General features: G+C 43.2%; 1 protein-coding gene across 5 annotated transcripts in view; it reads left to right on the top strand.

The window, feature by feature from the left end:
- LOC149322298 (RNA binding protein fox-1 homolog 3) overlaps positions 1 to 24,051 on the top strand; it is a 545,247-nt gene that overhangs the window by 416,620 nt on the left and 104,576 nt on the right. Inside the window, exon 1 of one of the 5 annotated variants that reach the window (XM_089538942.1) lies at positions 8,106 to 8,173. The exons of the other annotated variants lie outside the window; for them this stretch is intronic. Coding sequence (XP_089395068.1) covers positions 8,156 to 8,173 — 18 coding nt within the window. The 5' untranslated portion in view covers positions 8,106 to 8,155. Of the gene's footprint in view, positions 1 to 8,105; positions 8,174 to 24,051 lie in introns of those variants that run through there. 5 annotated transcript variants of the gene reach the window in all.

The following is a 24,051-nucleotide window of genomic DNA, read 5'->3' as shown; positions in this document are numbered from 1 at the left end:
TCTGTTTTCCTTCATCCAGCCCATTACCGACTCCAGGCAGGCATTCAGAGGGGAGATGCCATCCTTCGACACTGTATCAGTCAGAGACATAGAGAAACATATTTGGGTGTCATCAGCATACTGATAACACCGCGCCCCATATCTCTGGATGATCTCTCCCAGTGGTTTCATGTAAATGTTAAATAGCATGGGAGACAGAATGGTGCCTTGGGGGATGCCAGATGTCAGCTCCCTCTTAGAGGAGCAGCCGTCTCCCAGCTTCACCATCTGGAATCTACCCGAGAGGTAGGATCGGAACCACTGGAGCGCAGTGCCCCCGATACCCAGCTCCCTCAGGCATTCCAGAAGGATACCATGGTCAATGGTATCAAAAGCTACTGAGATGTCCAAGAGCACCAGCAAGGTCACATTATCCCTGTCGGTGCCCAGACAAAGATCATCGACTAAGGCGACCATGGCAGTCTCCACTCCGTATCCTGCCCTGAAGCCAGTTTCAAATGGGTCCAGATAATTGGTTTCATCCAAGACAGCTTAGAGTTGGATTACCTTGCCTAGAAATGGTAAAATGGGAGACCGGTCTATAGTTGTTTCTCACCAGGGGGTCTAGGGAAGGTTTTTTCAACAGCGGTTTAACCACTGCTAACTTCAGTTCAGATGGGAATTTACCCTCCCTGAAAGATGCATTTATTGTAAGTTGTAATAGTGTAATTACTGCATCTCCACCCCTGGGCGGTCAACCAAGAGGGGCATGGATTGAGAGTGCATGTTGTCTTCCTAACACTTCCAAGTAGCTTGTCCACTTCATCGGTATTTACAGACTCAAAGTGATCCAGTTTAACACAGGCCACGGAAGCACTGGATATCTCTCGTATCATTTCTGTTATAATGCTGGTGTCAAGATCAGCCCTTATCCGAGAGATTTTATCTGCAAAGAAGTTGTTAAAGTTGTCACAGTAGGCTTTAGTTGGTTCTAGTATAGGATTCGGGCCGGAGGGCAGCTGAGTCTGACTTTGCAGACGCAATTCGTGCAGCATAGAACAAGTTCTTAGCTGCACCTATTGCCACTCCATAGGAATACAAAAGATTCTCATGGAGTTTCTTGTCAGACAAGCGCTGATGTTTCTGCCAGCAGCGCTCTAGTCGTTGCACAGCCCGCTTCATTTTGCGAAGATCTTCAGTATACCAGGATTTTCTATTAGAAGCGGTCCGGAAAGGACGCTTGGGAGCGATGCTGTCAATAGCCCTGGTGAGGTCATTGTTCCAGGTATCCGTCAGGGCATCAACAGAATCGCCGTCAGTTCCAACCATAAATCCCTCTAGGGCTTCTTGGAACCTTTTGGGTTCCATCTGCCTTCGAGGGCAGACCATTTTAATAGGTTCTCCACCCCCGGGGGGAATTGGGTAGTTGCCTTCAGTCGCACCTCGACCAGGAAATGGTCCATCTATGACAGAGTAGAGGTCCGTAGTACCTCTGCCCATGGATTTTCCTGGTCCGTGCTAAAGACCACATTGAGTGTATTACCTGCACAGTGCGTCGGACCCGAGACTTGTTGGGAGAGGCCCATGGCTGTCATGGATGCCATGAACTCCCGAGCTGCACCTACCAGATTTTGTGAGCTGGCCTCGAAGGGAATATTGAGGTCCCCCAGAATGAGAAGTCTGGGAGACTCCAACACCTGCTCCGAGACCAGCTGTGTCAGCTCGGCCAGGAAGTCTGTTAGGCCACAGGGTGGATGGTAGACCAACAGAATCCCCAGACTATCCCTAGCCTTCAAGGTCAGGTAATTACACTCAATGTGGTCTGTTTTCCGGACAGGTTTCCTAGTCAAGGTAAGAGTACTTTTATGGACTAAGGCAACCCCTCCCCCCCACCCACATTCTCTGACCTGTTCCTTAACCATATATCCAGTTGGGAGGGCCTGGGCCCAAACTGCATTGCTTTCGGCCCCTAGCCAGATTTCTGTGATGGTCAGGTCAGGTTTTTCATCTTCTAATAGGTCTTGAATTATATGGGCCTTATTTTTAACCAACCTGGCATTGCATAAGAGCAGAGAGAGAGAGAGTGCCATGGCTCTATCCTATTGAATTCTGGTATTTGCAGTTTGTTGTGGCACCAGAGCTCTCCGACAGAGGAGGCTAAATACCCCCCCCACACACACACAAAACTATATATCCCAGCATTCCATAGCATTGAGCCGTAGTAGTTAAAGTGGTGTCAAGCTGCATTAATTCTGCAGTGCAGATGTAGCCCAAATCCAAATATTATTGAGGATTCATTGGCAATTTGAAGTTGGAAGGACACAGAGAAACATGGCGTGTCTCCCCAGAATTACATGTTTCTTTCAACATTCTCCATATAAGAAAAAAACTGGGGTGGGGGGAGGCGGCAAAAAAATCAGAGAAGTTTAGCTTGGCTTCTAATCCAAGTTTATGATTTTAAAAGACTCTCCAATCCCATTGCTTCAGAATAGTATTTTGAGGAAAAGATCCAGTGTTCAGTGCTATGTGTTGGCATTTTCCAAGAGCAGAAAGGTTACAAGTCTTTTAGAGGTGTCTGTAGGACCTGTGAGGATGTAGCATTGGATATTTATTTATTTATTTATTTATTTATTTAATATTTTTGAGATTTTACAAAACAAAACAGATTTATCTGCTTTCCATACATATGTATATACTTTTATATCTTAGTCATTTTTTTTACAAAAGCCCCTAAATATCCCCTCAGTGCACCCCAGCCCCGGAGCCATTCCTGTCTTTATACTCCATCCAAAATTTTAACTCCTCCTGTGGAGGTAATTTCCCATCTTCTTTTCTTAGTACATTTTCAATAATTTTTTTCCATATTTCATCAAAATTTCTTTTCCATAATCCTTTTTTACTTTCAATTTACATGTTAATTTGTCATTAATTGCTAACTTCCAAACTTCTTTATATCAATCCTCCAATTTCACATTTATTTTTGTTTTCCAATTTCTTGCTATAATTAATCGTGCAGCAGTAAACAAATTTGTTACAAGGTTTTTTCTTCTTTCCATTCTACTTCATTGTATATTGATAACAATACTATATTTGCTTTTCTATCTATCTCTATATTCATAACATTTTCTATCTCTAATATTACTATTTCCCAAAATTTTTGTACATATTTACATTGCCACCACATATGTAGATATGATCCTACTTCCTGACAACCTCTCCAACAAAATTTTGAATTATCTTTGTTTATATTATGTAGTCTCACTGGTGTCAAATACCATTTCCAAATCAATTTATAATAATTTTCCTTAATTCGCACTGATAAATTTTTCAAATGTCTTTGTTCCCAAATCTTATTCCATTCATTATCACAAATTTTACATCCTAATTCATCTTCCCAGATTTCTTTTAAAATAGTTTGATTTAATTTTTCTCTTTTATTCTCCATTAATATTTTATAAATTTTACTGGTTATACCTTTCATATTTTCATTTTCCTCCTTTTCTTTTCCTTTCTGAACTATTTGTTCAAATTGTGTATATTTTCCTTTTTCTATATTTTTTCTTCCAATTTTTAAACCATTGTTCTATTTGCATAAAATGTAACCAAGACATATTTCTCCCCCTAAGTTTTTCTTTTATATTTTCTTTTCCTAGCATTGGATATTAGTTTGGAGAATGCTGGATGTTCACTTCTTTTCTGTGGACACCTTTGATATTTTAACTGTCTTGACTAGCTGAACCCCCTGTCGCACACATATTAAAACTTGTTTTGTGTGGGATTTAGGGAATTTGAGAGCCAATTTACTTTATCCCTTCTATGACAGAACAAATTATAGAACAATATAATCATAAGAAAGTTGTTTAGGTCAGTAGTTGAATGCATTCTAGTTGAAGGGTTTTGGGAGCTCTAGTTCAAAAAAGTCATTTTGCCAAGTTTTGGATTACCACTGATAGTCTGTACTGAAAGCATCGGCTCAACTAGGTGTGTAATCTAACAGGATATGACTACTTCCAAAGTACTTCAAGTCAGTTGAGGAGTTTACTCTAGGTCAACCTTTGCCAATGTGGTGTCTTTCCCATGTCCTGGACTATAACTCCCACCATCCCCAGACTGCCAGAGAATTCATCTTGGAGGCCCGAGGTTGGAGAAAACTATTCCAGCTAGCTAGCTGGGCTACTTTTCTTGTTTAACCTGAACTTCTCACCTGGGCTTGTGAGTGGTATCATTCAGCCTCATTAACCAAAATAACAGTCCACCCTGATAGCAAACTGGTGGCATGTGATTCCCCAGAATGTTAATTAGCGATGGATGGATTGTGTGTATTTATTCTGGACAAAAGTCATTTATCACTGTGCCACATTCTTGCTGGAGTCATTCATGCCCCTCAAGTCTCTCTCTGCACAGCCTGATGAGGCTACTCCCAAGGCTTGAAGGGGAGGGGGGCAAGCAAACACGTTCCTCAGAGCCTCAAGCTTTACCCTCATTGAGCCAACCTTTGTGGATCAGAATCAGGGCCTTGGCTTGAAAACACCCAGGTACCAGTGACTAGATTGATGGCTGAATGCCTTGCCTTCTTGCAGGACTCCCAACTTCCTTTTGACAAAGTAGTTGATGGAAGGGTTGCTATCAGTCCTTGATCTGTCATGCAGAATGAACAAGAATAGTACAGGCCTGAACTCTGGAGATTTGCACTGTGGGGCATTTAATCTCATAACACAAAACAACTGCTGTGCCATTGACCAATTCAAGCACTGTATGAATTAACCAAGAAGCAAATCAAAGGCCACACAGCAAATGATGGTTCTTTTCCCCAAAGGACAAGACCTCTCTCCTTTTGAGAATGAACAAGAAAGGAGCAGGATTTAGCAGGGGTTGGTTCCCATCACCCATACTATGCTGAGAGAATCTCTGCCAGAAACTGGGCGTTCTTAAAGAGATAACAGCCCTTTTCTTTCTTAGAATGTCCATATGTCTGGCTGTCTCCCTGCCACCTACCCACTTGCACATACAGATGCACACTCACACACATTCCTACCTCAGCTGCAGATTAGTTGTGGACTGCATGACTATTACAGATTCCTGTCTGCATGCATATAAGAGACAGGTGGTAGCTCTGCCATAGTGAGAGCCCTACATCTTCCACTCACATCTCCTCACAAAGTATGCCTTTGGCTCTCCAGATGTTGACTCTCCCTACAAACAGCACATATGACCCATGGTAAAGATACTGTGAGATCCAAACCATATGGAATGGGCAAAGAGTCACCAAACCTACTGTAGGGCATGGTAACTGAGACTGATGGATGGGCCTCCAGCACTGTGTGCTGTTACACAGATGCATTTTCCCTACCTCAGAATGATGTGGTACAGGGTCCAGATGTTAGTCTGCAATTCTAGCTACACCACAGTCATATGATGCTGCAATGCTGAGCTCAATTACTATCAGAATTGGAGGTAGTGATGCTGGAAGACAGACACAGGCCTGTTACAGACTGCCAAAATAAAGCTGCTTCGGGTCTCTTTGGAGGTATGCTATTTAAATGATGCATGGGTCCTAAGAGTCCGGAGGTCGAGCCAAAGCCACACTCCATTCCTAAGCACTGGAGTGCAGCTTTGGTGCACCTTCCAGATTCTTAGGGTGCATGCATCATTTAAATAGCATACCTCTAAAGAGACCCGAAGCAGCTTTATTTTGGCAGTCTGTAACAGGCCACAGTTTCTGCTGCTCCATTTTCCTTTCCTCCTTTTTCCTTGGCGGGGCGATGTATGGTGTTCTTCTGCTGAATATTACCCAGCAATAGCCAATGATAAAATATGTTGCAGGGAAACGGACAACACACTCTCACATTGTGTTGTGTGTCATCAGAGCTTGGAAAAAAAGTTACATTTTGAGCTTTAGCTCCCAGAGTTTCCTGGTGTGAGGGGGAAAAGGGGAAAGGGGGTGAGGAGAAAAGGATACTGGATATCTCTCAACATCTAGTTCTGCCCCTGGACCATCAGGACATGATGAAAATGAGTTTTCTCTGGCTCTTCAGAGGATTTCAAGTTTCTCTTGGCTCTCAAAAGGAAAGGAAAGAAAAATATCAATTGCAGAGACTGGTGGGCAATTACATGAGCTCTCCCTTTAAAATTCATGGGGAGTTTTCTCCTGGAAAAAGACTGCCAAAGCAGGAACGTTGGGCTCCAGCAGACACAGAATGCTTTGCCAAGAGAATGAAGGTTATTAAAGCAACCCAAGAATCTGGGGCATGAACATATTAACAGCAGAGGGCATCAGGGCACGGAAGGAAATGCTAGTGCTAACATATACCCCTCTGCTAGGATGACTAGTATTCATTTGTGATGACTTGCATTTGAGGTGGAGGAGTTTAAATGCTTAGTGAATAATCTTCTTGTTTGTCACAGGAACAGAGTAATTCTCTAACACTACCCAAGACACCTTCATGTGGCAGCATCCTTACCTGAGATGGCACATGAATCTAGAGTTGGTAATTCAATGTAGTTAACTCAAGTAGTTAGAATATAGCTGCAAGGCGGAACATGGGAGTGTTAATTGGTATCAAAGTGGTATGCTGTTAAGTCCTGTTTTCTCCACCAGACCCATCAACAGAAACCCCAATCAGGGAAGCATCTCTTCCTCACTTCCTCTTTCCCTCTATCTCTGCACCCAACTCTATCTCTGGGATTGTTTAGCAGAAACAATCCCAGTTAATCCTCTGCCATCCTGCTTTTAAAATGTTCCAGTTTCTCTCTCTGCCTCCCACTTTTCTCCTTCACCCTTGGCTTCTTCCAATTACTGCAAACTGAGTTCAAAGTGGAAAATAGCTTTAATTCTGTTAATACAGTAGGAGGGGAAGAGAGGAGAGCTTTACTCTTAAACTTAGTAAATAATTAATATGATTTCTCTGCTTAAAATACTAGTTTTGTGTGCTCTTTCCCATTAATAACTTTTGCTGTCATGTTGCCTTGTTTTGACCACACTCTTGGTATGGCTCAGCCACATGTGTCCACATTTTCATCTGCTAAGTAATGGAGAATATGTAAAAAGGCATTGGAAACCTCCCCAGAAATATGAGAATACTGTCCACAGATTCAGCAAAAGTATAGAGGGTAACACTCCTAGGTATTTACACCCAAAGCCATTACAGAACTTAGATTTTTCCTTTCACATTTGCCACAATGACTTTAGTCAGGCCTCACAGCCTCTTTCCAACTGCTTTGGTATTGAGAAAACTGAATCTGGACACTTTTGCATCAGCTTGAAGTCCCTGTTCATGTAATACGTGAGGCTGAGTGTGACCTATAAAACAGGGGCTGCTTGTTACCCACCACTCCCTTATCTTCTTCCTTAATTGTGACCCAGACTGACTCTTAGAAAGGTGGGCAGGGCAGAGAACAGCAAGAATGCCTGGAGGCTCAGAATCAATAGTAAAGAGAAAGCTGGCACCTCACAGGTTAATTACATGAGCGGCCAGTTTCCTTATTGACAGGGTAGCTTGGAAAATGCTGAGGCAGGACATACACTGCAGAGTGTCAGAGCGGCGGGAGCCTCCGCTCCCAGCTGCCTCTCTCTCTTTCTCGCTCTCTCTCTCTCTCTTTGCACACACAAACACACATACACGCATATCCATAGCAAAGCCCCTTCACCCCCACCCATCCCATCCACAATCAACTTAGCCTGCTCGCTGAGGTGCCTTTTATCTGACTGGAGCCATATATCCAGCCAGCCACCCCTGTGCTGTTCAGGCAGCACTACTCCAGCTCTGCGGGAAGAACAGGTCCGGGCTCTAAGCTGGCTTTCCTTCTCTCTTCTGTTTCCTTCCAAGGAACTGCATCTTCTCTCCCTACTTTTTTTGGGGGGGTGGTGGTGGTGGTGACAAACCCCATCCCATTGCCTATTGGCAGAGACTTCTCCCCCCATTCCCTTCTGCCTACCTGGAAGCCTCCCCTCTACTCCCACCTGCAATTCCTGCACCAGGCTGGCACGTCGGATACCCATGGCACACAGCTCTGAGGCACACGGCGGCCTGCAGTTATTGTCAGCGGGGCTGTGCCTGTGAAAGGGGGAGCCCCAGTCTGCATCACAGTACGGAGAGAGCAAAGGGGCAAGGGGAGATACCCAGTACCCTGGGCTGGATCACCTCTCTGTGGTTCTGTGGACATCCCGGCTGGCAGCATGATGATGTATTTCTGGGTAGGTCCCTTGCTTTGGGTCTGTATTAGGTGAGTCCAGAATGGCTCATTTATATGTTCTTGCTGGTTTCCCAAGATTTTTAAACTGATTGGTGGTGGGTGTTCTCAAGCACAAGGTGTTGCTACTTTCTTTGCTGCTCAGTGGGAATGGGTCCCTAAATAAGTTCCTAATATCCCATGATAGAAATGTGAATTTCAGTGAATTTAGAATGAGATGCCATACCCCCCAACTAAGTGCCCTGCAGTGGTTTTAGATAGAAGATGTTCCTTCAGATGCTACTGGAGACAGGGAAGGGGATTGGGATCTTTTCATTTCAGTAGAATGCTCTCTGCCTATGTAGGCCATTAAGGGCCCAGCTGAACATGTATGATTCTGCATGATGTTGTGCTTCCTTGATTCACAGATGATGGCAGCTGAAGCAGTAAATAACTGTCTACTGGGGGAAGAGTGTTGCTTTGAGCTAGGATATGGTGGGATTACAGGTACACAATGTAAGTGTAAGTTGTTAATGATTTTTACAGAAGCCTGTTGCTTCCTTCTCAGTGCCTTTCATGATCATCTTGTCTGAATTCCACAACCAGTTAGTCCACAAAGAATGGACAGCAAAGCTCATAGTTCAGTGAGCAGTTTCAACTAGAACCCTGTTTTGGCTTTGGCATCCTTATGGTAAAGTGGAGAGGGGATGTCTTGGAAGAAAGGCACTGCGCGATTGGATTATGCATGGACAGGACCTCATACTGTGCCTTAGTTCTAGGAGCCTTCAGCATCCAGGTTTTAAATCTACTACGTACTACGAAGCCCTCAGCCAAGAGGAGAAGGAAACACTAAAAAGATTAAAGTTTGAGCGTGTTGTTCACTAGAAAAGGCAGATAAATTGAAAACAGGTGGAGTTGGATTTTAATGCTCCACTGGCAGATGTTAACTTTGGTTTATCATAACATTTCCTAAGAAAGCCAAAGTCCTGTCTCAAGAGCTTGGTTAGGGATGCTTCACTCTTCATGCATTTCAGCTCCAGTGTCTTAGGGTGCCAGTAGGTACCAGTGTGCTCTGGAGGAAATCTACTGCCCTCTCTTCTTCTCTCAATTTATTTTATTGCCCTGGGGAATTAAGATGTCTTATTTTATATATTCTGAGTTCTGCAGGTAACACTTGGCTCAAGCCTGTGCAACAGTGGCAACAGTGAAATTAGCAGAAATGCTGCAGAGGCAAGAGCAGCTGGAGATACATGAAGGCTTGAGAATAATGATAGTTGCCATGAGCATCCATTTTTTTTCCATTGGCAAATTTTTATCAGCCCTTGCTTTAACTTGGAATTTTATTTTTATTTTTCGTTTAAAGCGCAAGATGCAGCAAATGGAGGCCTAGAACCAAAAGATATTGGTATTGAGTAAACTCCCTGTTAAGAGAAGAGGCTATGACAGAGCCATTCTAATTTCTTCTTGGGTTGGTCTGTTTTCTTGCATCTGAACATACTGTGTCATTCAGCCATTCCATGCATCAGAAGGTATTGGCAGTCATCAGGTTCTACGGCAGGTACAGCGGTTGCCCAGATAATGTGCTAAAGAGGATCCCTCCTGTATGAGCGCTGTCTCAAACAGTGGCCTACTCTCAAAGAGTTGCCTGACTTTACGTCATAAGAGCCATCATTGCCTGTTGTCCCTACAGCGCTAAAACATCTCCTGCCATACTTACCTTAAGGTTTGTGATTAAGGTCTTTGTAGGGACAGGAAGAATTATATCTCTTTCCCCCTTAAAATTATATGATTCTAAGAGATGCAGTCAAATGTGGGGGCACAAAGCACAACCTGACTATTGTCTTGGAGGCAATAGAGCCAAGAGTTATTCTGAATGATCCCCCCCCCCCCCCCCAGCACATCAATAGCTTTGGAGATATATGTGTATAGTGACAGCTAGGAACAAGTAACTCTTCTTTCAGTTTCTTGGAAGAAATCAACTGCTTTGCAGTTGTCATCCAGTAGTATTTGCACACTTCATGGTCTCAGGAACAAAGCCTTGAAAGCTGGAACCAGACCACTGTCAGGGATGGCTTAGAAGGTGTACAATCAAATTAGCAGTATTGAGTCTAGAGCAAAGAAGCAACAACTATTTAATTTTTTGCTTTGCTTTCCTTTCCATCAGTTTTGGTCTTAAAGTTAATGGATGGAAAATTCTAATTTTTCATATAAATTTAGATGAATTTGCATTTTTGAGAGACATTGGCTCAAGGAGGACATGGTTGGTGGTAGTGTTGGTGGATTTTAGTAAGTCATGTAGTGGATTCCTAAGTGAACAATATCTGGATACCTCCTTATGGATTTCTATTTCACTTCTAATGGCACTTGTACTACGAGACTAAGAAAGATTATGAGCAGGTCTACACTGGCCAGAATACTCTGAGTCCAAAGGTGCTCTGACTTTCCCCTGTTACCTGTGCATTCTGGAGTGATACTGGGAGACTGTCTACACATCACCAGTACAGGTTTTTCCTGTAGTGCCAGAAATAAGGCACCGAGGATCAGTCATGCAGCTGGGTGCCTCGCTGTGGCCTAAAAGAAGCAAGAACCCATGGTTGAATCCAGCTTTGGCCCTGCATCATCTGGTGATGAGAAGGTGTGGAAAAATTGCGGCAAATGGCCTGTGCTGAAATACCTGATGTGCCCAACCTGTGATAAGCCAAGTATTTGTGTGATGAATATTGGCCCTCTGACCTCAAAAATGCCTCTGTCATTCATCATCCCATCCCACCCTTTTCCCAAACTGGGACAACAGTAGCAAACTGCTGCGGCTTATTTCCTTTAAAATGTGGTCCTGACTCAGGCTTTTCTTGGATGAATTTTTGAGCTAAAGACTAGTAATGTTTTGGACAGTAAAAAGTGCAATACAATTAGGTCATGGTACCAATGTTTTCATGAAAAAAAGTGACAACCAAAGAACAGCCATTTTTTTTCTTGCTCCATACAAATAAGCTTGGGCTTCTTTTCTAAATATGAATTGGCACAGGCAGACCTAATATGTGATGCAGAAAACAAAGATGCTGGCTGGCAAGCAGCTTCTTTTCCTCCTCACAGCAGCCAGAGCAATCACAGAAGTGACCACTAACACTGATGGTGCTTGTTCTGGATCAGACCTTGGGTTGTCCACCTCCACCGCCCCACGCTGTCTATATCTTGCAGAAGAAATTAGCTGGATGGACTAGACCTGTGTGTATGTCTCCTCCTTATACCATTCACACTCAGATATGCTTGCACATAATTAGTACAGGTCTAAGAAGTTCAAAGTGAAAGCAATCCATAGCTTCTGAATTTTTAAAGAAACGCATACCTGATTTTACAGGGCTTTTTTTACATACTTGATACGGCACACATGTAAGTTGTGCTCAGTCACGCATAAAAAATAAAGCAATTTTTAGCCTTTATTCATTATAAAAACTTACTGGAACCCTGAGTTTCTGAAAGGTGCTTAGGTGTACATGCCAATAGATTATGACAGGATCCCGGCTAATGTGCTTGAGTTTAGAACATTTCCCAACCCCTCCCATCCAGCAGTTTTGAAGCTGAAACTTATGTTTGTTAAGTTTGCCTACCTGCCTTCACACCATCTGAGACTGCCAGTGGAATCCATACATACATTTCTGAAGCTTGTATTGTGTTTTGGTGGGTGAAAATGTGCACAATACCAGTTTATAAATCAGGAACATTTGAACATTTGAAAAATGTTCACAAAGCTGCTTTAAGCTTAGGGGAAATGTATACAACATCTGTAGATTTTTAAACAGTACACTAAAAACAATATACACAAATTTCTGTGCTAAAGCAGAGGGGGAAGCATTGCAAGCTCATACAGAACCCAGATGGAACAAAGATGCTGATCGGATTCTGAGAAGTGCAACCATTTTTAAAATTTCATTTAATTTCTATCTTGCCTTTCTCCCAGGATGGGGACAAAGGTGGTTTACAACACAGATTAAATCAGAGTATAGCTAAACAAATCATAATAGTGGGGAAAAAAAGTAAGAAAAGGAATTAAAAACAGTTTTTAAAACCTGCTGTGTTAAAAAATAGCACTGAATTAAAATCTGTTTAAAAGTATTTAAACAAAACATGTAAAGGAAAGAGCACCTTTATGTAAAAGAAAACCATTCCATAGTAATCAGCTAATGGCCAAAGGATTGTCTAAATAGAACTATCTTTGCTTGCAGGTGGAAGGAGAGAGGAATGGGTTCAAATTAGTTTCCCATGAGAGAGTTGGACAACCTGGAAGAAGCCCTGGATTACATTGACAGATTACCACATTCCTAGCTGTAAATAAGGATTAGTGCCCTACTCCCGCTATCTGACTGGAGTTGAACAGCATGGTTCAAGAGACTGATGCTTAGTAATGATGACCTACAAGGTCTTCCGAGCAGCCACATTTAAACTGTGGAATTCTTTATCCCTGGGAAGGATAAAATTGGTGCCCTTCCCAACAGTGTTTTCCTGTGTGGCAAAGATCTTTTTGTTTGAGGTGTGCCTTTCATGTACAATAATGGATATCATCTGCTATCCAAGTTTTGTAACTGCTCAGTTGATCTATTTCTGTTACATTGCTGCTGTTATTTTTGAATGTTAGTGTGCGTTATTAGTTGTTTTATTGTTCTTACCCACCCTGGATGATGCATAAGAAACAGAAGGGCAGGAAAGAAATTCTCATTGAAATAAATCTCTGATTCCAGGCTAGTGTTGGAACAACACAGTTTGGCTATCATTTGGCAGCTGTTGTTGTGGTCATCATTGACTATAATAGAGAAAACAGTCTTCAGCAAATAGATAAAGAGTAAACTATATTATTGGCTTTAGCAGCTGGGATCTGAGCACCTTCAAACAAATGCCAGTTGTTGCTCTGATGTGACAATAAAGTATATGAAAACAGAATAGAAATCATAGGGCTTAGGAACATGGTGTTGGATGCAACAGGTCACTCTCTTGATTCTTAGGCACTTTTGCTCTTGCCCTGTCATTGGATCATCAAAATGCCTCTGAATAACATAGCACTGGGTGATTGCTCGTGAGTCCTGTTACCATTACACACATCATCTTGAACATACACAACGCACTAATCCATGCTCTATCCCTAAAAATGTAGCAGATGGTCTTTTCCTATTAATCTTATCCTAACACTTATAGTGCTCCCTATCTTTTGACATTTATGTATTGCTTCAGGGCTTCTTTTGTGCTTGGTATTTTCTACTAACTCTAGCCCAAAGATTGGCTTTTATTTAGAAACATATCCAGTTTGTAAAATATGCATGTACTAACAATATGTACTCATAGGTGCCTGGCATTTGATAATTACTGGAGCACTTATCGCTGTGGACTCTGCATGACCCACTTTCTATTTTCATTGCGGACCTATCCTTGGTGGAAGGTACCATGCCTTTTACAGGACTCTTATGTTTTCTTGATTGTACAAACAATGCTGTGTGGATCTGCCTGGATGGCCAATGGCTTTTCCTGGTTAGATGTTGCCAAGCTAATTTTTGAGATATAGAATTGAATCAACCAATACTACTTTAAGCTGGGCAAGATACTCTCTATTTATTGTCAGTACTTGGTTATTTCACTTTACAACTTATTAGCTCAGCATGAGGCACTGCTTTCCCATAATCATCTGGAAGCAGAATTAAAATGGTTCTACTTATGGCTTCTGAATCAGGCAGAACTTTTTGGTAAACAATATTGAAGTATTAAAGACAGGGTGACTACAGTGTTCTTATGCCCAACATCCTTCATTAATATTTACTCAGATGACATGTTTAGTCTCCTGCAAAAAACTGCAAATCAGCAGGGAGAAAGCAAGCCCATAAGGGTAAGACTGATGTTAAAATAAGAAACCAACGTGTGAAAAGGAGAGCTTTAGTAAAACCATACCCCACTGGAAGCTACAACTGCCAGTTAAGAGTACTGTAACCATTCCTTCACCTTCCCTGATCTATCACTATTTTCCAGTTACAAACAGCTTAGAGACACTGGTGGGAGCTTTAAAATATCTCAGATAGGTTTGAAAAAGTGAAAAGAGAACATCCATCTGCATCTCCAAGGTGTTGGTGGGGACGCAAGAGAGGGCCTTCTCGGTGGCTGCCCCTAGACTCTGGAACTCCCTGCCCAGGGAGATCAGAACTGCGCCCTCCTTGATGGCCTTCCACTGGCATGTGAAGACCTACCTGTTCACACAGACGTTTAAGGAATTGCTATAAGGACAGGCTGGGATGTTGGGCCTCTTTAAAAATTTGATACAGTTTTTTCCTCTATATATAGTTTTATCTTTTTAAAATATGTTTTATTCTTGTTTTAATACTGTAATAATTTAATTCCTTTCTAATATACATTTTTTTAAAATGTTTTTAATTGTACTGTTTTTAATGCTGTGAAGCCGCTCTGTGTCTCAGTCCTGGGAAAAGAGCGGGATACAAATAAATATAATAATAATAATAATAATAATAATAATAATAATAATAATAATTTCAAAAGCCCTAGAACCAGCCTGCTTCACCAAAATCCTTTAGAACTAAGGGGCTATACAGACAGCCCGTTCAGGGGCGGCTCTGTGCCTCCCCTGAACGGGCTGGGTTCGGAACGCAGCAGCCACACACCACACATCTAACACGGTGAAAATAGGAACCGTGAAGCCCGGCTCCTATTTGAGCTCTAGAATGGGTGCCATAAGGGTTGCAATGCCTGTCGTGCACAGCGCCATGTAAGCACTGCGTATGATCGATGTCATCATGGCACGCCTGGTCTGGTTGGCCACACACCAAGATGGGGCCAGGGCGCGTGGTAGGGTTGCTGGGTGTGTAAACGCTCAGGCCTCGCGCATCCCTAGTCTGTGATCAGGCCGGCACAAAATGCCGGTCTGTACCGGGCCTAATTCACCTAAGTCTTGGGTGCCTCTAACTAGGGCTTTACACCTTTGCTTCATGCTTTGTCCAAGGCTGTTGCATACCCTCCAACTGACCCAATTTCGCATGGACAGTGCCATTTATTTATTTATTTATTTATTTATTTATTCATACATACATACATACATACATACCCCACTCTGCAGCCAAAAGGCTATTAATCCTCTGTTCTCTCACTTTTTCAGCTGCTTATAAAATTTTCTGGTTTTTCTCACCTCCTCCTACTTTCCCCCTTTTCAATTACTGCAAACTGAATTCAAAGCGCAAAAGTAGTTTGCACTCAACTAACTCAGGGCAGGGGAAGGGGAGAATTTGGCTCAGGCAAAAGCAAACTGCTGCAGCCTCTGCTATCTTTCTTCTTAACTTCTACCATCTTAACCACTTAACCATATTGCTTGATCACATTTTTCTTGGCTTTTATTTGTGAAATGTTAGAGGTATGCTTTTCTGCAATCCTAAAGAAAAGCAGCCCCATGTAGAGCCCATTACAGTAGTCCAAACTGGATGTACCACTGGGGCCAGATCCAGCATCTCAAGAAACGGGCGCAGTTGGCACACAGGTTTTAAATGTGTGAAAGCATTCCTGGTCACAGGAGAGACCTGGGCCTCCAGGTTCACAGCTGAGTCCAAGAGTACCCCAAAACTGTGAACCTGTGTCTTCAGGGGGAGTGTGACCCCATCTAACACAGGCTGGATCCCTATTCCCTGATCTGCCTTCCGACTGACCAGGAGCACCTCTCTCTTGTCTGGATTAAGTTTCAACTTGCTTGCCCTCACCCAGTCCATTACTGATGACAGTAAAAATTATTATTATTATTATTATTATTATTATTATGCTTTATTTATATAGCGCTGTAGATACAAACAATACAATAGATAAGAGTAAACCTGCCCATGGCGTACAGTCTAAGAAATAATAGCATAAAACATATAAATACAGGAAAGGGTTCAATAAAACAGGCAACAAATTAAAAACCTCAAATAGCAAATAATAGTCACATAATGCCTGGGAACGCTTCTCTGAATAGGATGGTCTTCAACTCAGTTTTGAAACTGGTTAAAGAAATGATGACCCGTGCTTGGGAAGACGGTTCCAAGAGTGAGGGGCAGCAAGTGAAAAGGGATGAATCTGGGAAGGGGCAAAGAAAATCCTGGGCTGAGACAGCAGACACTGACTACCAGAATGGAGGGCCCCAGCGGGAAGGTGAGGAGAAAGAAGCCTTGCTTTTGTTGCAGGCTTGGTTACCTGTTAACTAGGAGAAACTCTACCCTCTCTCTCTCTTTCTCTCTCTCTCTCTCTCTCACACACACACACACACACACACTGGTCCAAAACACACTGCAGAAATCATCCAATTTGAGACTGTTTTAACTGCCCGGCTCAGTGCTAGGGAATCCTGGGAATTGTAGTTTATTGTGGCACCAGAGCCCTCTGACAGAGAAGGCTAAATGTCTCACAAAACTGTAGCTCCCAGAATTCCCTAGCACTGAGCCAGGGCAGTTAAAATGGTCTCAAACTGTAGTGTTTTTTGGACCACATATAGAAGCTTATCACTCAGCATTTTAAACTGGCTCCAGCATCCCGGGCTGGAGCCAGGACACAGGATGGGGCCAAGGAATATTGCACACGAAATCACCGCTGGCCGCCATCAGCCCAGGTCCCAAGAGGATTGAAGCTGCACTTCACCAGCACTTTTTCGAAGTCAGAAAGCTTTCCAACATCTAACAAGTGCAGGCAAAGCGTGGCTTGGACCCGGGCTGATGGCAGCCAGCGATTCTGCGGTGATTTAGTGTGCGATAATCCCTGCCTCCATCCCATGTCCCAGCTCCAGCCCAGGAGCCTGGAGCTGGTTTAAAATGCTGAGCAGTAAACTCCTAATAGTGAAAAACAGTAGTTCTTTCTGAGCTTCAGGGTTTCCTGCCTCCAGGGAAGGTGATTTCAGACCCTCCCAAAAGTTTTGTGCCCTAGATACAATGAAAACAAAATATAGAAGAGGGGATGGACAAGTGGGACATTTCCTTTGCCGAACACGGAATGTTTACCTGCCATGATTTTAGCATGAAGCTGAAGTGCATTCACGCTACACAAATACTGCAGTATGATTCCAAGCATTTATTAGAGGCACTTCTTACAAAGCCTATGTGTGCATATGAGAAAGGGATAGGGGGGAGAGTCCTGTTTTTCTGTGTGTTTACCTCACAGATTGAGGTTGCATTGTCTCACTTCTCTCCACTACTCTTGGCTTTCCTGTTTCTCAAACAACTTGATATATTCTTCCTGCTTTTTGGCCCAATTCCTTTAAACATCCTCTTTCTTGGGTAGATGCTACCCCTTTCCTGACCAGGCCTGGGAGGAGAGGGGCTGGCATGTTTTGTTACTGGAAGCATGGACCAGGACACCCATCCCAAATTCCATTCGCAGATGGAAACTAGACTAGCAGTTTAGTCTTCCTTCAACACTGGTGATTACTCTCTGAGAAGAGCATGCTAATTTTATGGTGCACAGAATTGACCATGTATCTCACACACATGTTTATTCTCCAACTAAGAAATAGCTATCCAGGTGTGCATGTGGTGGGAAAGGATGCTCTTTCTTTCTTTCTTTCTTTCTTTCTTTCTTTCTTTCTTTCTTTCTTTCTTTTCTCATTGGGAATAGGATATAAGGTAACTTACAAAATAATTTTAAAAACCAAGTACCAATAAAACATAGTGTTTAAAATATTGAAATACAATTAAGCTTGTTGTATTATTAAAACATACACAAGTTATAATTTTAAACTATCATTGTCGTCGTTGTCATCATCATTATCAAAAAAGTTTTTAAAAATCAGGACATCTGTTAAAATCTGGAACTTCTGTAACCCCCAGCATCTGCCCCCCTGACCATAGTTGTCTTATTCTGTCTAATTCGGTTTGTTTGTTTTCCTTGCCCTGGTTTGTTTGTTTGTTTGTTTATGGTATTTATACCCCGCCCTTCAGGCCTAAAGGCTCTCAGAGTGGTTCCTTGTGTCCTCTGTAAAAACTGTGCCAGCAACTTTGGAATTTGGGTAGGTGTAAATGTTTGCACAGCAGCCATTCTCTCTCTCAGCCAGAATCAGTTTTTCAGCAAACGGGAAATATGAATCTGTATGTACAACTGGAATTTGATGTGGTCAAAGGCCTTTCAGTGTGAGGAAATAAAACTATCAGTGCAACACAGCAAGACAGGGTGCTTTTCCCCACTTGCCTGAGCTTTGTCCCCCTCTCGCACACTTCAGTGTGGGGAGAATGTGAAGGAGACATTTAGCCTCAGTGATAACATAATCACATATAAGACAAATCTGGTGATTCTTATGTGGACTGTAATATCACTATGTTCACTTGAGTGGCTTTGTGTGGGAAAGATGAGAGACTCCTAAATATGGTGTCTAATCAGACCCCATCAGATCCTGGAAGCTGAGCAGGGTTAACTCTGGTTAATAGCTGGATAGGAGACCACCAGGAAATACCAGGCCCTATAGGTTATATATCAGAGGAAGGAACTGGCAAAACCACCTCTGATTATTCCTTGCCTATGAAAACCTTTTGGTAACCATCCAAAAGGGGAGGGGGAAGAAGAGCAGAGTATGTGTGTGTGCGTGTGTGAAGACAAAGTGGTTAATGTGAGAGACTTTCAACATCTTCAGAAGCTGACTTTTCATGTCAACTACTACATCATTGGGAAAAAATATTTTTTGAAAAAAATCAGTTCAGCTATATTCTGAATCACAATGCTTTAGAACAAACTATTAATTTTTAAAGTTGGGATTCCTGGATATTTGAACTACATTGGAAGTAGCCAGCTGGCTCTGATATTTGGAAACCTGCTTGAGATAGTGAGATCAGGAAGGTAGGAATTACCTGCCTGGTTTATTCCCAAAAAACCATCCAGCCTATTATCCTGTCTCCTACAGTGGCAGCACCTGATTGCTTCCAAGCTTGGTGCCAGGGTTCCTATGTGCTGGGCAGATGGGGGCTAATCTATCCCAGGAAGCACTTGTCCAAATGGTCTTATGTTGGAAGCCAGAAGATTTATATCTTCCTTCCTATTTTAGTTATATTAACTCTTTTTTCCCTAGAACATTTGATGAGAGCCTCCTAGACTTTCAAGTTAGAGGGAATCCCTGGTGGCAGGAAAGATATCATCCCTATGAATACATCCAGGACAGGTTGCTGAATGTATTCCAAAGGAATACATTCAGAATACAAAGCAAGGTAACCTTGGTTCAAGATCCTAAACATCAATGAAGCCTGCATTGCCACTGACTAAGCCATTCAGTGTTTGTTGACCCTGGGTGCTAGGAAGTTGAATCTTATCAACCTGGACATTTAAGCCAGGCATTAGTTTTGTATGTTTCCCTGTGGCACATGCCAGCTTGTTGCAGCCAAACTCTTATTGCTCAGCACACAATAGCCCTTATCAGATGAGTCTGGAACTGGGGGTCTTCAGCACTGGGCGGTTCGAATTCACGTTATTTCGCACAATACCATCATACCTGGGAGCCCCTCCGAATTGGCATGATTCAAATTGGCCAATACGCATTCGCGCGAAGTGCATTCAGTGCAGAATGTTTTGTCACACCGGTGCTCAACATGAGGATTGGCCGATTCGTATCGGCCCCCTCGCACATGCTCAGTGGTGCCCTGCATGGGTTGCGACCTTAAACGCTTCCGGGGTGAAAGGGGAGGTCACGTCATGACAGCCCGGTAAACAGCTGGAGAGCCAGCTCATGCACATTAACAATCGCGATACAACGTGCCCTCTCTACATTCCTCTCTGTTTCCTCTCTACATTCCTGCTTGGTTTTAACGTTACCATGACCTTCCCTTGCAACAAATTAGCAATGCCCGGTTGTACGTGTGTGTGTGTGAGTGTGTGAATATGTATTCTGGGGGGGGGGGGGGAGGACCAGTTCCAGCGGCTGTCAAAGAGGCTGGATGGCCATCTAAGTAAATGGGGATGCTTTTTTCCTCCTCCTCCTCCCGGCTTGGGAGCCAGCATAAGCTGCATCCCAAGAAGGGAACAGGCGCGGGGCCGCTAGAATCGCGGCGATCGCTGCCGTTCCAGCGGCCCCCGCGCCTCTTCCCTTCTTGGGATGCAGCCTATGCTGGCTCCCAAGCCGGGAGGAGGAGGAGGAGGCTGCCGGAACCACGATTCGAGCGGCCCCCCACGCCTCTTCCCTTCTTGGGATGCAGCTTATGCTGGCTCCCAAGCCGGGAGGAGGAGGAGGAGGCCGCTGGAACCGCCCCCCCCCCCCCGCTTCCCTGGAACCGGCAAGAGGAAAGACCCACCGGAAGTTAAAATTGGAATCTGGGGGTCTTGCGATGGAATTCAGGATTGGGTAGTCACACCAGAGCCATTCGCACTGAGATCGAACAGAGCCCCAATCCAGGATATTGCCAATCCCCTTATCAGCGCACTGGCCAACACGCTCCAAAAAGAGGAGCCAGTACGCATTCAGTTCGGCATCTCGCGCATTCACGTGAGTTCGGATTGGGCCATTCGAATGCTGGTATGATGGTATTGTGCGAAATAACGTGAATTCGAACCGCCCAGTGCTGAAGACCCCCAGTTCCAGACTCATCTGATAAGGGCTAATGAGTGGGACCCCGTGATGATGACAGAAAAATGCTGGGCTCTCTTTCTTGTGTTTTGTTTTTTATTGAATACCAGCATATGGGGAGAGTGGAGCTGACGCAGAGGGTAAAATTTGATTGATTGATTGATTGATTGATTGTGCAACATTTATATCCCAGCCCCCATCAAAGCATCTCTGGAAATCTTGCAACAAGATCAGTTGAATGATTTAAAATACAAGACAATAAAATTTGAAACAATAAAAATTATTTAATTTTTTAAAAAATAATAAAATACAGTAGAGTCTCGATTACCCGACATAAACAGTCGCGCTGATAGTCGGCTAGCCAAAAATGTTGGATAATCCGGAGGGTCCTAGAAAAGCCTTGAAATCACTATGAATTGCAAACCTAGAGGTACTCACCATGCTAGCTGCCACCGCTGCCACCACACTTGGTACCGTGTTTTGGGGCGAGACTTCACTCGCCCTTCTCTCCTTGCCCGTTGCTCTCCTTGCCCACGCCTGGGGGCGTGGTAATGCCTATAGCCATGCCCCCAAGCAGCCGCAACGTCGGATAATCAGGAATGTCGGATAACTGACGGACAGATAATCGAGACTCTACTGTACAGGATTGCATAGTTTAAGAAGTTGACATTAAACCATTATAAATAGCCATGTTTGTGTATGCATTGGGTAAACCCATTAGGCCCCAAAGGCTTTAATAAAGATTCAGATCTAATGTGGTACCAAAATGTGGTACCAAAATGAGACTAAGGTCATTGTCAAACAGGTCTCCAAAGATCTCTAGTATGAATCAGGATAATTGAAGTTGGATGAGAGGTGGGTTAATTCTTTCCTTCTACACTATGTCTACTGAAATTATAGATGCATGTGTTAGTCAGAAAGAGTACTAGAGATCCAAATAGCTCTGTCTAATACTTGGGCCCTCAGTATCAACAGGTTAGCTTTGGCCGAGCCATATATAAGAGTTAGCCCATTGTAAGGGCTCTCAGTATGCCTGCATTTAATACTTAAGGAGTGTGATGCTAAGGCTGTGGTGCTATGAACATTTCATTGAAAGTAAATCTCAACACAGTAGAATGTAGCTCTGAGAAAGCATACATAGGACTAGGCTATAAAGGTGATTTGCTTCGTTGCAGAAGATGGTGTGTGCTTGTTTGTTTGTTCAGCTCTTCATAAAATCATAGAGTTGGAAGAGACCACAAGTGCCCTCCAGTCCAACCCCCTGCCACGCAGGATTACACCATCAAAGCAATCCTGACAGATGCCCATCCAGCCTCTGTTTAAAAATATATACCTTGTCCCTCTATAATCTCTTCTCTTAACTTCCATCCTGGTGGCTTTGAGTTGTAAGAGTTAATGATATGTTTCTGTTGGGGCAGATTTATCCTTCACTTCCTATGCACTCTTGTCTCAATCAATATTCAGCAAAGAAGAGCTGTGTCTAAAAAACTATGAAAGAGAAATGTGACTTTACAGACAAACTAGGAGCTAAAATCTTGCATAGATCCTCTCCCTAGACTGGGAGTTGTGAAACAGTAGCTGCCTTTCACAGCTCAACCTGTGGGAAGAATGATACTCTTATATGTGTGGGAATATCCACTTTGCCCCCTGCTGAGCTGCCACTAGATTTGTGAATTAAACATTTATACTGCCTTAGCAAGGAAGAATTCTGTGGAAGCTTTCTTCCTGCACATCATTTACAAGAAGGCGTCTGGATTTTTCTTTTCACTAAAGCCAGCCAGCATCTGATTCCACCAAAGATGAGTCCATCGCTGAGTCTTGAAGGAGCAGTCAGTCACAGCTCTGGAACAGAATGGAGTCTGCCTGTATGTTTAGTTGAAGCTTGAGAAAGGGAAGCAGTCAGGAACAGGTCCTTTATAACCCTCCAAGCTGCAGGAAAGAGGCAATTTGTTCCAACAAGATTTAACTGAGCCCTTATGATGTAGTTCCTGAGCCGATCTATTTCTTCCAGGCTCTGCCCCATTGCTACATACCAGAGAACCCTAATGGCACAGTTTTGTGGTCTAGACCTTAACAAGCCATTACTTTATTATCTCTTGCAGGGCATGCTCCTGCGTTGATGAGTAAGTTTGGCACATGATAAGAATGAGGGATAAGAATGATTATTCCAGCAGTGGAGCCTGGCTTAGGGACTGCAGTCCATGAGGGTCTTGACTTTAGGTCCACAGTTGTGATGGGTGGGATGAGACTGGTCAGTTTTTAAAAACTGGCCTTATATCAATGGGTTATCCCTATGATTTGTTATTCTTAGGGTGAAGTACAGTATTATATTCCCAATGTGTTGTTTTATATTACAGATATGTTGCTGCAAGATGCCTTGGGTGTTTTTTAGAAAAATGATGGTTGATAATGATGGTGATATTATCCATGCCCCCTAGGTGCAGGATTCAGGGCCTGTCTCTGGGGGCCCAAAAGATGTGGTGGTCCTGTGGGTGGTGACAGTGTGACTCTGGCAGTCCCCTCTTCCTCTGTGTCAGTGTCCAGATTACTGCAGGATCCTAACTCTCAACAACCAGCTGTCCTCTGGCTGTCGTCATTCAGGTGTCTTGCATGCCTCTCAAGCTCTAGCCTCTATTTTTCTTACACTTTGAGCCATTTCACACTATACAGTTATAGTGTCATGTTCCACTTTACTTACTATGGCTCCTGAGATTGGCAGTTTAGGGAGAAGCTTTTAACATTCTTAGCAAGATAGCTTCTCCCAAACTACAAACCCCAGGATTCCTTGGGAGCCAACATAGTAGTTAGAGTGGGATATATCACTGTAAGTAATTGTATGGTGTGAAAGGGCCCTGGAGAGAAAGGCCTTGAAGAGCTTATCATTTTGGAATATAATGCTCAGAATCTCCCAGCCACCATGGCCGCCACTATTTAGCCACAGAGCCTGTAAGTATGAAAAAATGTCAAAGCCATAGCAGTTACACCACATACTGTATGAAGTGAAGTTATTCCTCACATCATTTCATGTGTGGTGTAACTGCAATGGCTTAGACATTTTTTTATACTTACAGGCTGTGACAGTTGTGATGTAATGTTGTTGTTCTGTGCCTTCAAGTCGTTCCTGACTTATGGCAACCCTAAGCTCTGGAGTGGTGAAGCAGTGGGTAAATAAATAATTGGTTTTCCCTTTCTAAGATGCATATGCTGCTATCTTAGATTGTTCCTTAGTCTACCCCTTTCAGCTCCAAATATGTTTAGGTTTGGGGTTGCTATCGCAAAGTGTCTGCTTAAAAACCTTCATGGTGCAAGGAAGATTCCTAATAATGGCAGTAGCTGTGGAAGGGGATTGTTGTGGATGGGTA

Source organism: Sceloporus occidentalis, unplaced genomic scaffold (assembly GCF_023333645.1).
Source record: "Sceloporus occidentalis isolate IW3139 unplaced genomic scaffold, rSceOcc1.0.p SCAF_1, whole genome shotgun sequence".
Classification (NCBI taxonomy): Eukaryota; Metazoa; Chordata; class Lepidosauria; order Squamata; family Phrynosomatidae; genus Sceloporus; species Sceloporus occidentalis.
The sequence above is the reverse complement of the archived record's forward strand: the minus strand, read 5'-3'. Positions and strand labels throughout refer to the sequence as shown.